The sequence below is a fragment of the Puma concolor genome, chromosome C2, assembly GCF_028749965.1.
Source record: "Puma concolor isolate L17-30 chromosome C2, mPumCon1.1.hap2, whole genome shotgun sequence".
Classification (NCBI taxonomy): Eukaryota; Metazoa; Chordata; class Mammalia; order Carnivora; family Felidae; genus Puma; species Puma concolor.
Genome location: NC_141675.1, coordinates 87,300,155 through 87,315,549, shown reverse-complemented (window position 1 = coordinate 87,315,549; position 15,395 = coordinate 87,300,155). Strand labels below are relative to the sequence as shown.

The 15,395-nt window shown below is 39.8% G+C and overlaps 1 protein-coding gene across 6 annotated transcripts in view; it reads left to right on the top strand.

Annotated features, from left to right (window-relative positions):
* Positions 1–15,395, top strand: part of SENP5 (SUMO specific peptidase 5) — a 51,998-nt gene that overhangs the window by 8,767 nt on the left and 27,836 nt on the right. For 4 of the 6 annotated variants that reach the window (XM_086675096.1, XM_086675095.1, XM_086675092.1 and 1 more), the window contains exon 2: positions 11,412–12,940. In XM_086675096.1, the coding sequence (XP_086531222.1) occupies positions 11,443–12,940 (1,498 nt within the window). In that variant the 5' untranslated portion in view covers positions 11,412–11,442. Of the gene's footprint in view, positions 1–11,149; positions 11,269–11,350; positions 12,941–15,395 lie in introns of those variants that run through there. The other 2 variants (XM_086675094.1, XM_025913961.2) reach the window with 2 other exon arrangements.

Genomic DNA, 15,395 nt, shown 5'->3' with positions numbered 1-15,395 from the left:
CACTGCTACCCACATTTCCTATTTCAAATAGATTTTTGCAAATTTTTTTTTTTTTAATCATCACAGTAACCAACAAAAACCCAACTTTGCAAAGATAGGATGTCATTAGAAAGAATATACCATGATCTAATTTGAAACTGAATTGTATTAAACTGGTAGTTTGTCACGTGTTTGATAGGTATGACAGATAAAGAATATTGTTTTTTCCCCTCTGATTTAGAATGCTTTGTGATATCCCTCTGAATTTACTGCAGAACCCTTGGGTTCCTTGGCACATAGTTTAGGAACTGTGGGCCTAAACTCTTAGTAGTTTGGTGTAAATTCTGATAGACATGTTTTCCCCTATAAATATTCAAAATACACGGCTTTTTCCACTTAGCAAAAAATGGGCTCGTACATTTTGTTTAGTAATTTTTTTTTTCTTTATTCAGCAGTATGTTATGGTAAGGAAATTGGATTGAATGTACACATTTAATTCCACAGCAGCCTGAAAACTCCATTAAAACTGTAGAGAAGTGAGGAGTGCCTGGCTGGCTCAGCCAGAGCATGCAACTCTTGATTTTGGGGTGGTGAGTTCAAGCCCCACATTCTGGAAGCTGGAAAGCAGAAAAGACTAGTGGTAACTGATTAACAGACTTGAGAAAGCTGAATCCTAAACCAACAAGTGGAGAAAGCTGACAAGTAGTCATGTTTGTGTTTCAGAACCTTTTAAAAGTTTCAGGGTTAGTGAGTAGTGTCATGGACTGTGAACATGTAGGTGAAGGTGAGACTAAAATATATATACATAAGTGATTGAAAGTCTGTTTAAGAAAAATCCTTCCAGATCTGACATTTTCTTCTCCCTATACATAAAAACAGGATAACTAAAGATTTAGTATGTGGTGTGGAGAGGGTAAAACAGTCTCTGGTCTGAGGGAACCTTGCCTATTTGAGGATGGGATGTAGGTGCTTTATAAAGGGACTAAGTAGAGGGGCACCTGGGTGGCTCAGTCGGTTGGGCATCCGACTTTGACTCGGGTCGTGGTCCCCCGGTTCGTGGGTTTGAGCCCTGTGTTGGGCTCTGTGCTGACAGCTCAGAGCCTGGAGCCTGTTTTGGATTCTGTGTCTCCCTCTCTCTTTGCCCCTCCCCTACTTGCACTCTGTCTCTATCTCTCAAAAATAAATAAATGTTAAAAAAAATAAAAGGGACTAAGTAGAGAAACGTATACTGAAGGAGAAACCTCTAGCCCTCTTTCCTGACTTAGTTCCCAGAATCTTGCCCCTTTCTGCCATTTCCTGTTTCCCAGCAACAGCCACTTTCAAGTCTTTGAGCTGTTCTTTTTGTATCGACAGCATGTCCCTAAATTAGCTTTTTTTCTTTTTTAATGTTACTTTTGATTTCCTAGTGTTAAGCTTTATCTGTAGACTATGGAAGATAAAGATTTACTTCTCTTTAACATGTGCTCCTCACTTCTACATACATGTACACGTCTGCTGTCCCATCTATCCTCACTGTGTAGTGATTCTGTAATTTTGGCTAGAAGTTTTTCTCAATAGGGGCAGTATTGTCATTTTGGATGAGACGGTTCTTCATTATCCTGTCCATTACATGATATTTAGCATTACACCAGGCACTAAATATCAATACCAACCTAAATTCATTGTAACAACCAAAAATTTCCCACACAGTTCTAAATACTGGACTGAGAGGTATGATATGGAGTGTCTGGTTGAGAACCATTTGATTAGAGCAGTGTTTGCCTTTTTATGATTATGTAAATGGTAATCACAGCTAAGTTATATAGTACTCTATGATTTATAGTGACTGTTTTTCCTTTCTTGTGCAACTTTTTCTTGTCCCTAAAGTGAGTAGTCTTTTTAGTAAACTAAATATATTTTCAAGCTCTCTTCCAGTTGTATCTCATCTGTCTTTGCATTCAGACATTTTAGAAATTCTATCAATTTCACATTTTTGGAGACATCTTTCCCAAATCCTTTTGACCTCTTTCTTCTGGGTTGGTGGCTCTCTAGGCTTGAGGCATAGTTGTCACTCTGATCTTTCTTTACCATTTTCTTTAGGATTTCTCTTGCTTGTGTGTTGTTTTGGATCTTTCCTGGGTCTCAGGTCTTTCTTCCTTTACTCCCTCATTTTGTCAGAGTGTGACAAAATGTGGCTCCCTGAGAAAAAGATGCATGGTAGTTCTGTATTTTGATAACTTACATCTCTGAAAACCTTTTTTCTATGCTCAGTTTTGATTGATGAATTGGCCGAGTTTCAAGTTCTGTGTTGAAAATAATTTTCCCTCAGACCTTGATATTCTGGTTTATAATCTTTTTTTCTTTCTTTCTTTCTTTCTTTCTTTCTTTCTTTCTTTCTTTCTTTCTTTCTTTCCTTTTGCCACTTTTTTCTTTTCTTTTTTTAATTTAATTTTTAATTTTTTAATTTTTTTTATGTTTACTTTTTTATTTTTGAGAGAGAGCATGGGTGAGGGAGGGGCAGAGAGAGGAGACTCAGAAACTGAAGCAGGCTCCAGGCTCAGCTGTCAGCACAAAGCCCAATGCAGGGCTCAAACTCATGAACTGCAAGATCATGACCTGAGCCGAAGTCAGACACTTAACCAATGGAGCCACCCAGGCGCCCCTGTTTTTCTTTTTTAAAAATATTTTTTTAATGTAATCTCTACTGCTTAATGTGGGACTCAAACTCATGACCCCAAGATCAAGAGTCATATGCTCTACCAACTGAGCTAGCCAGGTGCCCCTCATTGGTCTTTTCTATTCTTAAAAATTTATTTATTATTATTTTTTAAGTAGGCTTCAAACCCAGCCTGGAACTCAGTGTGGGGCTTGAACTCACGACGGAGATCATGACCTGAGCTGAGATCAAGAGTTGGATGCTTAACCGACTGGGCTACCCAGGTGCCCCTCTATTGGTTTTTTAGTCTCTATTTTATTTATTTCTGTTCTTTATTATTTCCTTTCTTCTACTCGTATTGGGTTTTATTCTTTTTTCTAGTTCTTTTAGGTGTAAGTTTAGATTACTCATTTGAGATTTTTTTTAAGTTTATATATTTACTTAGCATGGGGAGGTCGAGGGAGAGGGAGAGAGAGAGGGGAGACAGAGGACAGAGAGGAGAGAAAGAGAATATATGAATGAGAGAATATGAATGAGAATCCTGAGCAGGCTTCACACTGCCAACAGGGCTTGAACCCACAAACCACGAGACTGTGACCTGAGCCAAAATCCAGAGTTGGACACTTTTAACCGGCTGAGCCACCCGGGTGGCACCCCGAGAGATTTTTTTTTTTCTCTTGAGGTAGGCCTCTATCACTACACATCTCCTGCTCAGAACTGCTTTCGCCATGTCTCAAAGATTTTGGACCCTGTGTTTTCATTTTCATTTGTTTCCGTGTATTTTTTGGTGTCTTTGATTTCTTTGTTCACCCATTGGGTGAACATGTGGTTCAGCCTCCATGTGTTTGTGTTTTTTAATTCTTTTTTTTTTCTTGTCATTGACTTTTAGTTTCATACCATTCTGGTTGGAAAAGACACATAATAGAATTTCAGTTTTAAATTTATTGAGACTTGTTTTATGGCCTAACATGTGATCTTTTTCTGGACCAGGACCCCATCCAGGATTACATGTTGCCTTAGTTATTCTGTCTTCTTAGGCTTAGTCCTTTAATCTGGGACAGGTCCTCAATCTTTTTGTCTTTCATGACCTTGACTGACACATTTTTTTTAAATGTTCGTTAATTTTTGAGAGAGAGTGTGCACTGGGGGGAGGGGCAGAGGGACAGAGGATCTGAAGTGGGCTCTGTGCTGACAACAGAGAGCCTGGTGTAGGGCTCAGACTTACGAACTGTGAGATCTTGATGTAAGCTGAAGTCAGACGCTTAACCGATTGAGCCACCCAGGCACCCCTGCTTGACACATTTGAAGAGTATTGGCCAGTTATCCTATAGAGTATCCGTCCCTCAGTGTGGCCTTATCTGTTTTTACTTATGATTAAATTCAGGTTATACATTTATAACATCACAGAGGTGATACATCATACAAGTGACATTGTGCTACATCAGGAGGCATATGAACATCATATCTTATTACTACTGGTGATGATAGCCCTGATCACCTGACTAAGGTGATGTTTGTCAGGTTTTCCATTGAAAGGTACAACTTTTCCCTTTGTGATTTTAAGTATCTTGTGGAGATACTTTGAGACTGTATATATCTTGTTTCTCACTGTATTTTTTCATCTAATTTTCTTTCCTGAGTCTGTTGTTTATGAGTTGCAAATTATAACTTTTCTATTTCCATTATTCCTTCTGTATTTATTAATTTGAAATTCTGTGTAAGGAGAGCTGTCCCTTCTCCCCATTTATTTAGTCATATATTGTTGCAGACTAGGGCATTTGTTTTGCTCTTATAATCCATTACTGTCATTATATATTTAGTTGCTCAGAGTCTTTGACCATGGCAAGTCTCTTTAGGTTGGTTCCTGTGTTCTTTTGACATGTCATAATTTCTTGAGCACTTTTTTTTTTTTTTTTTTGCTTTCTGTCATTATAATGATATTCCAGGCTCATCTATTTGTTCTGTCCTGCTCTGGCATCAGTCATTTTTTAAAATGGGAACCAAGATCTGGGTGCTAGGGGTGTTCATTGCTACTGGGATGTTACTGCTTCTACACTAAGTAGACAGAGCTAGGAAATACACATGTGTGCACATTTCTAGATGTATATCTGTGTATATGTATATATAAAATCATGAACTCATATGGATACTTCTGATTTCATTCTGTCATTATAGATTCAAACCTGTCTCAGTCTGTTCATTATCTGTTACTCCTTTCATCAATGGTGAAAAACCTAGCTCTATTTATCTACAACTTATTTTCCTATGTACTCAGTTTTAGTATTTACAAGTTGCGGCATCTGGATGGTTCAGTTGATAGAGCATATAACCCTTGCCCCATGTTGGGCGTGGAGCCTACTTAACTAAAAAAATTAGAATATTTACAAAGTAGTTTCAAAATTAACTCATTCATCTGTGAAGACTAATTTGTTAACTAAAGTACAGTATTTGTATACAGTCCTTTTGTTTCTAGTCCTGTACAGTCCAAATGTTTTTGAAAATTACTTTGGCTAATTTTTTCGTACTTTTTCAGTATAGTTATTTGTCATTCATTTGCTATTTGTATTTCATTTTGGAGTCCTCCTGCATTCTGGTTGATTTTAATTATTTGTGTGTGTGTGTGTGTGTGTGTGTGTATGTATTTTTTAAGTTATTTATTTTTGAGACAGCGTGAGCAGGGAAGTGGGGGACAAAGATTCTGAGGCAGGCTCCACACTGACAGCAGAGAGCTGGATGCGAGGCTTGTACTCATGAACCATGAGATCATGACCTGAGCTGAAGTCAGACACTTAACTTACTGAGCCACCCAGGCACCCCTATTTGTATATATTTTTTAGTATATGAAGCATTAATATGGTTTTAAAAGTCAGAACTTTATAAAAAGGCAAGCTTAGAGAAGTACCACTCTCTCTCATCCCTGTGCCATTTCCTTCTCATTCTTTCATCCTATACATATCTATAATTTCCTGTATGTTATTGTTCTCATTAGTTTCTGGTTTATCATCCCATGTTTGTATTTTTATTTTATTTTGTCTTGGGGGACGAAAGGGCAGATATGTGTATATTTTTGTAATTTTTCTTTCATGAGAAGCAGCTACATGGTAAAGAATTTAACCTTGCCCCAAAAGCAAGCCTTTATCCTTGGCTTCTGGGAGGTAATCTCTAAGCCCTTGGAATGTCATGCCTTGTTGGAATGTCTGTATTTGCCTGGGAGCTTTGGATCACCAACAGTCTAACAGCATGAATTGGGATGGGGATTGGCCATGCCAGAAGGACCAACAGTGTAGTTTAGGGTAATGACTTTGGTATCAGTGGATCTCCAGAGGGGCTGAAAGACTGAGCTCAGTCTTGTGGGCAAACAGTTATGCCTAAAAACCCCAATAAGAGCTCTGGATATCAAGGCTCAGGTAAGCTTTCCTGGATGGCAATATTGTCATACACTGATGTCAGGACAGTAAAGTTCTCCTGTGTTCATGGTGCTAGAACACCTTATGTGCTTCTCCACTTGGCTGATTTAATCCATATTCTTCAGCTTTAATAAACCATAGCTATGAATATAATAGTTTTCAGTAAGCTCTGTGAGTCCTTTTGGCAAATTGCCAAACCTGAGGCTGGTTTTGGGAACTCCCCAAACTTGGAATTGTGGTGTCTATGTGCCACGGTCATGTCTTGGTGGCATAGTATTAATACTCATTTGAACTTGGCTTTTTTCACTTACCCTGGAAATCATTCCATGTTAGCCCATGGAGTTCATTTTTATTCTTCTATAGCTTCACTCAGTGTGTGGAAGAACCATACTTTATTCAACTACCTTCCTGTTAGGTTTCCAGTATTTTGCAATTACAATGTCGTAATGACTAACCTTGATTTTGTATTTTCATTATTATTGGAGGTGTATCTTAAGGATAAATTCCTAAAAGTGGGGCTGCTAGATTAAAAGGTAAATACCAGGGTTTGTTAGATATTATCAAATTCTCCTCCAAAAGGATTTTATCGGTTTGTATTCCTATTAGCAAAGTACGAAAGTTTCTTTTCTCCCACCAACAGAATGTGTTGTCACAGTTTTTGCCCACCTTTTTATTGAGGTATAATTAACATATAGCATTATATCATTTTCAGTTCTACATCATGATTTGCTGTTTGTATACATTGCAAAATGATGACTATAGTAAGTCCAGTTAACATCTACTACTATACTTAGTAACAAAGTTTTTTTTCCTGTGATGAGAACTTGTAGGATTTACTGTCTTAGCAACTTTCAAATACACAGTACAGCATTATTAACTATAATCACCGTGCTATACATTACATCTCCATAACTTACTTTATAACTGGAAGTTTTTACATTTTGACTCCTTTCACTCATTTTGCACAACTCCCCAACCCTCTTTGCCCATTTTTTTTTTAAGTTGAACATCTTTTCTTATGTTTAAGAGCTATTTAAAAATATTTGTGAAATGTCTCCTTATGTCTTTTTCCCATATTTCCATCAGGCTTTTTTTTTTTCTTTATCCCTCAATTTAAGAAAGTTCTTTATATTAAGGATATTAGCCCTTTACTTTTTACTGAGTTTTTCAATTCTTTTAAATTTCCAGGGTCCCTTTATTATTTTTGATTGTTGCTTTAGAAAAACAAAAACAAAACGGCACCTGCGTGGTTCAGTTCGTTGAGCATCTGACTCTTGATTTCAGCTCCGGTCATGATCTCATGGTTGTGGGATCAGGTCCCAAGTTGGGCTCTGCGTGGAGTGTGGAGCCTCCTTGGGATTCTCTCTCTTCCGTTCTCTGTCCCTCTCTGGCTCATGCTTGTTTTTTCTCTCTCTCTCTCAAAAATAAACAAACTTAAAGAAAACAACATAAAACATGCTATTATATTCCCCCCAGTGGATATGTTTTTTTTTTTTTTTTTTACTTTGAAGATACTGTTAGATTTTTTTCCTTCCCTCTTGTTTTTTAGTGTGGTAAATATACATAGCATAATTTTTACCATTTTATTTCATTTTATTAAAAAAATATTTTTTAATGTTTATTTTTGTGTGTGTGTGAGAGAGAGGGAGAGAGAGAGAGCGAGCATGTGTGCAAGGTGGGCAGGGGCAGAGAGAGAGGGAGACAGAGTCTGAAGCAGACTCTAGGCCCTGAGCTATCAGCACAGAGCCCAGCGTGGGGTTCGAACCCATGGACCACGAGATCATGACCTGAGCTGAAGTCAGACACTTAGCCCACTGAGCCACTCAGGTGTCCCAACTTTTACCGTTTTAAACATTTTTAGGTATACAGTTCAGTGGCATTAAATACATTTACGCTGCTGTGCAATCATGGCCACAATCCATCTTCAGAACCTTTTTCATCTTCTTAAGTGGAAACGTGTACCCATTAAACAAGAACTCCTCTTTCCTCCTCCTCTTAGTTTTTTATTTTTATTTTATTTTTAATTTTTTTAATGTTTTATTTATTTTTGAGAGAGTGCAAGTGGGGGAGGGGCAGAGAGAGGGAACAGAGGATCTGAAGTGGGCTCTGCACTGAGAGCAGCAAGCCCGATGTGGGGCTCGAACTCACGAACTGTGAGATCATGATCTGAGCCAAAAGTTGGACGCTCGACTGACTAAGCCATCCAGGTGCCCCCTCCGTTAGTTTTTTGAAGTGGACTTCTCTATGTAAGTTTTTGCTTTTTTAAATGTTGGTCCACTTGTCAACCCTAGAAATCTGGTGAATCTTGGATTTTCCTGTCATTTTAAAGAATAACCACTAAGAGGTTGCTTGGTAATTTAGAACATGCGGTGAGACTTGGCAACTTTGAGATGTACTGTGGGCCACCCTGGGCCATTTTGGGGGGATATCTGTATGTATTTTCTTGTGGACTATTTAGATTCCCCAGAGAAGAATCTTCTAATTTCCTACTTGGATGGTAAAGCAAACTGCCAAGGTTCTGGGAAATGAGTGGGAAAGTGTTGGGATGCATATATTTAGTGTATAAATCCATCTTCATATTGTGTCTGGGATCACCCTGGCTGCAGAGCTTCATTCACTTTTACCCTTTCTGGAGAATAAACTTCCAAAGTTGGGTAGTGGAGGGGCAGTTACCTCCTGGGTGGAGTTGGGGAGGGATTTGGGGTCTCACTGCTTAAACTCTGGGGTATAGTGTAGGGTAATTGTTCGGGCCTGTTTAGTTGAGGCATCCCCAAAAATCAGTATCTGCTCCCAGGGCTGATCTCTTCCTTAAGCTATAAACCTTTTTCTGGGATCTAAATGAGGAAATGGGTTGGGGAGGGAATTCACTGTGTAAAATCCTATATCCTGTTGAACCCCTGCCTTCAGTTGTGCATGATGTGCCTGACTAGCCTGGTTCGTCCTCCCCAGAAAGTAAAACTTTGGTTATCTGCCAGGGTAGGAGAATGCGCATCTTGGGGGTCTAACTGCTTCTTATTCAGACTTTAAATGGGTCCCTCCTTTTTGAGCTCCCTTCTTTGTTTTACAAAAATTTTTATTATTTTTAAAAAAATTTTAATATTTATTTGAGAGAGGGAGAGAGAGAGAGAGAGAGAGAGAGAGAGAGAGAGAGAGAGAGAGACACACCCCATGAGTGTGGGAGGGGCACAGAGGGAGGGAGACACAGAATCCAAAGCAGGCTCCAGGCTCTGAGCTGTCAGTACAGAGCCTCATATGGGGCTTGAACTCACAAATAGTGAGATCGTGACTGAGCTGAAGTCAGATGCTTAACTGACTGAGCCACCCAGTGCCCCTTAAAGATTTTATTTTTAAGTAATCTGTACACCAAACGTGAGCTTGAACTCAACCCTGAGATCAAGAGTTGCAGGCTCTACCAGCTGAGCTAGCCAGGTACCCCTTGAACTCCCTTCTCTTGACCTTCATAGGTATTGTTGCTTCTATTCCTGAGCCTTTCTGAGGTCCTGTAACTTGCTTCTGGTCTTCCCCTGCTGCTGGCTTAGATTTTCATTCTTTTGGCCTGCTCATCACTCAGTTATGTGCTTTCTTCTTTCAAAATTGTATTCTTGTGGGGCGCTTGGGTGGCGCAGTCGGTTAAGCGTCCGATTTCAGCCAGGTCACGATCTCGCGGTCCGTGAGTTCGAGCCCCGTGGCAGGCTCTGGGCTGATGGCTCGGAGCCTGGAGCCTGTTTCCGATTCTGTGTCTCCCTCTCTCTCTGCCCCTCCCCCGTTCATGCTCTGTCTCTCTCTGTCCCAAAAATAAATAAACGTTGAAAAAAAAAAACCAAAAAAAACCAAAATTGTATTCTTGTCTGCTTTTTTAAAAAAATTTTTTTAAAGTTTTTTTTAACGTTTATTCATTTTTGAGAGACTGAGAGAGACAGAGCATGAGTGGGGAAGGGGCAGAGAGAGAGGGAGACACAGGATCTGAAGCAGGCTCCAGGCTCTGAGCTGTCCGCACAGAGCCCGACGTGGGGCTCAAACTCACCAACCGTGAGATCATGACCTGAGCCGAAGCTGGACACTCAACCGACTGAGCCACCCAGGCGCCCTTTCTTGTCTGCTTTTTAATTTTCTTTGTCCGTGAGAGTTTTCCCTTCTTAAAACCCATTTCTGTCATCTTAATGGGATTTGGAGAGGGAACTGAGGTAAACATGTGCTCAGTCCTTTTTTTTTTTTTCCCAGAGAAAACTGATGCACAAAAAAGTAATACAACTTTTCTTAATAAGCTAATAGCAAGCTGAAATTAGATTATTAGTTTTTTGATTCATAGTCTATTATTTCTTCTGCCCCACCACCCACAACAGCCGACACCTTTCATTCTGCACTGAAGAGCCTTCAGTAGTGCTAGATCTTATTAAATCTGAGGAGGGATCCTGTTTGGTTTTTGACTATCATTTTCATCTATCATTCCTAATAAGTGTGTCCCTGAACTTCATATATGCGTGTGTGTGCGTGTGCTTTTTTACTTAGATTCACTTGAGAATCAGAACCCTAACTGTGTGAGAGCACCTGATGGGCTCATATCCCTGCATAGTCACTCAAAGTTTTTGACTGACTGACAAAGAGGAAGCTGGTTTCCCTCTTGAGGTACTGATGTTACTTGCATTGTCTGCCTCTAGATGTCTATACCCAGCAAAAGTATCGCCCTTCCTTTCTAAAATTTGATGTATAGAACACACTCTTTAAAAAAAAAATCTTTTAATGTTTATTTACTTTTGAGACAATGCAAGAGACAGAGTGCAAACAGTGGAGGGGCAGACAGAGGGAGACACAGAATCCGAAGTGGGTTCCAGGCTCTGAGCTGTCAGCCCAGAGCTTGATGCGGGGCTCGAACTCCTGACCTTGTGAGATCATGACCTGAGCTGAAGTCGGACCCTTAACCGACTGAGCCACTCAGGCACCCCTAGAACACACTCTTTTTATATGGAATCAGTTTTAAATGGTATGTGGTCCCCCTCCTTCCCCATCCTTCATTTTACAAATGAGAACACAGAATTTGGGTGACTGACTTAAAGTCACTTACCTAACAAGAAGCAGTGTCAACACTGACCGATTTTCTTCTGACTCCCTACCCTGTTTACTCCATCAGAAATTGACTGCATTTTGGGAAATGATCTTGACATTTCTGTCAGAGTCAGCTATACCAAATGGGGTCATGTGAGAGTATTCATGTCTTCCAGTTTTCACTGTGGGGAAAACCTTAATCAGGTAAGGATTTCGTTATGTCTGATAGTCTAAATTGCACTTCATAGGCTTTTTTTTGCCCCTAAGAGTTTTCTAACTTCTAATGCTGTGATTATATCTTAATGACATTTTTAGGGTAAATGTGTAACTCTTCTTTCTCTTCACAGCTGCATCAAGATCTCATTATGCATCAGAAAAATGAAAAAACAGAAGAAAATTTTATGGAGGAAAGGAATCCATTTAGCCTTTTCTGAGAAATGGAATACTGGATTTGGAGGCTTTAAGAAGTTCTGCTTTCACCAACACTTGTGCATTCTGAAAGCCAAATTGGGAAGGCCAATTATTTGGAGCAGGCAGCTGAGGCATTTCCAGTGCAGAAAGAAGGCCCTTCAAATCCAGAAGACATGGATCCAGGATGCACCTTTTTTTGCTAAGGCAAAGTCCAGTGTGGCTTCTCAGAATGTTAGTACTTTGCCCTCTAAAGTGAAAAGAAAAGACTCTAAACACTTCATTTCCTCCTCAAGGACCCTCCTGAAACTCCAAGCAGAGAGGCTGCTATCATCAACAAAGAACTCTGACCATGAATACTGTGGAGATAAAAGTCTCTTGAAGGCGGTTGCTGACTTACCAGCAAATAGTGTTTTAGGTCAGGTCAGTGGTCACAGACCTAGGACGGAGCCACAAGCTTCTGACTTTCCCATGAAGTTCAATGGGGAGAGCCAAAGTCCAGGTGAGAGTGGCACAATTGTGGTCACCTTGAGCAACCATAAGAGAAAGCGCTTTTGTTATGGCTGCTACCAAGGGCTGGAGCACCACAGGAATGGGGGACCCCTGATTCCAAAAAAGTTTCAACTTAACCAACATAGAAGAATAAAAGTATCTCCTCTTATGATGTATGAGAAATTATCCATGATTAGATTTCGGTACAGGATTCTCAGATCCCAGCACTTCAGAACAAAAAGCAAAGTTTGCAAGCTAAAAAAAGCCCAGCGAAGCTGGGTGCAGGTCACTGGGGACCATCAAGAGACCCTTAGGGAAAACAGTGAGGGTGGCAGTTGCAGCCCATTCCCTTCCCCAGAACCTAAAGACCCTTCTTGTCGGCATCAACCGTACTTCCCAGATATGGACAGCAATGCTGTGATGAAGGGAAAGAACTCTCATGTGCCTGATGGCCACACTAAAGGAAGCCCTTTCTTGGGCAAGGAGCTTAGTTTAGATGAAGCATTCCCTGACCAACAGAATGGTAGTGTCACATACACCTGGGACCAGTCACCCTGTTCTCCTAAGTGGGAGTGTACAGAGCTGATTCATGATATCCCCTTATCAGAACATGATTCTAGTAACATGTTTATCTCAGAAAACGAAAGAGAAGTTATGACTCTGGGTCAGGAAAATCGGACAAGTACTGTCAGTGATGACAGAGTAAAACTGCCCATGTCTGGGGCAGATCAGTCTGTGAGTGATGTAGATGGGCCTGTGTCCGAAAAGACTGAGAGCTCATGCCAGATGGATGAGGATGGATCTCTCAAGCAGAACATTCTTAGTTCTAAGTTGCTGGACCACCCTTACTGTAAAAGTCCACTGGAGGCTCCTCTGACATGCAGTGGACTCAAACTCGAAAATCAAGCAGGAGGTGGGAGGAACAGTCAGAAAGCATCTCCCGTGGATGACGAACAGCTGTCAATCTGCCTTTCTGGTATGCACTCTTCCTTTATTCTCCCTCAACCTGCGGCCCACACTTGCTGTCCATGATCTTTTCTTTCTTTGTTTTTTTTTTAAGTTTGTTTATTTTTGAGAGACAGAATGAGTTGGGGGAGGGGCAGAGAGAGGGGGAGAGAGAGAATCCCAATCAGGCTCCGTACTGTTCCCACGGAGCCCGATGTGGAGCTCAGACTCACAAACCATGAGATCGTGACCTGAGCCAAAACCAAGAGTTGGATGCCTAACCGACTGAGCCACCCAAGTGCCCTCCATTATCTTTTTCTGGGAGATTCCTGTTTTTTCTTCCACGCATGGATTTCCCTTTAAGCATTTAGACATTCTTCTTTGGAGTCTTCTATATTGCTGTATTATGGAGATGTTCAATACTTTAAGTTTTGGTTGATGATATTTGTGTTGCTTCCAGTCGTTTTCTTCTATAAATGATAGTGCAATGAAACTACTTCTATATACTTTAACAGTTTTTTCTCTAAGTTAAATTTGTAGTAGTGGAATTGATGATGAACAAATACACTTAAAATTTTAAGAGAATTGTGAAATTACCCTCCAAAAAGTTGAACCAGTTTACACTTGTTAAAATTTACTAATCTTCTCTTCTAGATCACCTGAGAGTTGTTTTGATTTGTGTTTTTGAGTTTAAAGCTTGAACATCTTTTTCTGTGTTTCTTGGCCATCTTTGGTTTGTATATAATTTTCCTTTGCCTAGAAGTTCCTATATGCCAGGCACTGTGCTAGTTCTGAGACTGTGGCAGTGAGCAAGAAACAGTGATTCCTACCTTGTTAAATTTTAATTACAAATGTCCTAAGAGTTTAAGTTTTTCCTTCCCCAAAGGTAAAAGTACCCTGACTTTGAGTGTGGTAATTTCGCTTAAAGGAAATTATCAATTCTTCATTGTGAAACTTATCTATCTTTAATGGCTTCAAGTTTTTACGTCATACTTTAAAAAGTCTTCTTGTCAAAATCTACCCCATGAGTAAGCTGGTGTAAACATTTTTGGAAGACAATATGGCAATATTAGTCTTTGACCCATTCCCCTTCTTGCAGTTTATCCAAAATAGGAATATATTTATTTGTATAGGGACATTACTTATAGTATTGTCCTGGTAGTAAAAAAACTGGAGACAACTGGAGCACCTGGGTGGCTCAGTCAGTTGAGCGTCTGACTTCGGCTCAGGTCATGATCTTGTGGTTCGGGAGTTCGAGCCCCGCGTTGGGCTCTGTGCTGACAACTCAGAGCCTGGAGTATGCTTTGGATTCTGTGTCCCCCTCTCTCTCCGCCCACCCCTACTTGCTCTCTGTCTCTGTCTTTCAAAAATGAATAAACATGAAAAAAAATTTTTTTTTATAAAAACAAAACAAAACTGGAGACAACCAAAAAAAAGTTTCTATGGAAGTATAAATTACAGCACATCTGGGCAATAGTACATTATGAAGCTGTTAAAAAGTTCAGTCTATATTTTGAACTGAAAGCTGTCTACATAAAGTGAAAAAAGCAAGATGCAAAACAGAATGATGCCACTTTGTTAAGAGATATACACACAAATGGAGCATACGTATAGAAGTGTGCACACACATTTGTATCGGCCACATCTGGAAATAGATATCAAATTGTTATAAAGGGCTTTTCTGGGGAATTAGGAGAATTACTTCTTGGTGGTTTAAACAATTCTGAGCACTTTGTTTTCTTAACCATTAAGTGTGTATAGAAAGTTTTTCTCCACAAAAAGACACAGAGTAGTACAGAGTCCTAGCAAATCTTTAAAAACAAAACAGTTTCTGTTGTTTATACTGTCTTAGAATAGGGAAAGGCAAATTCTCTACTATAAAGTTAGCAAAGCCATATAATACATAAACCTGAAAAAGTAAGCATTTACGCATAGATACCAATTAACTTAAAGAGATGTAGCACTTCCAAAAGCAATTGATCAATTGACTAATGGCATACAGTAAGACTGTAGTGTGACATGAGGAAGTAGGCATTTTTACAGAATGCACACTTGGTGATCTGGAAAGTAATTCATTATTTTCATAGACTGAGGAAAGAAGAACCAGAAGAACCATTTTTGGGGTTTTACTTAGCATCTCCATGCTGATTGAAAAGGGTTGAAGGCAGAGCAACAGCTACTGCCCATCACAGCCCTCCCTGCACCAGCAAAAAAAAAAATTACCCGAGTAGAGATAAGCCCACAATCTGTCACCAAATATGAGGAAAGCCAGCACAATGAAAAGGACAAATTCAACAAATAAAGGAACTAAACCTGAATAATCAGGATTAATAGAGCAATTAGAATAGGAATCCATACGGGACAATCAGTATAGTGAATGCTCCTTTAACTGACTTCTATAGCATTAGTTAATACCAGGTTCCACGGCATAGTGAATGCTGGCTTTTCTCTAATAGAACTACACATGTTCACTGCAGTAGATTGAT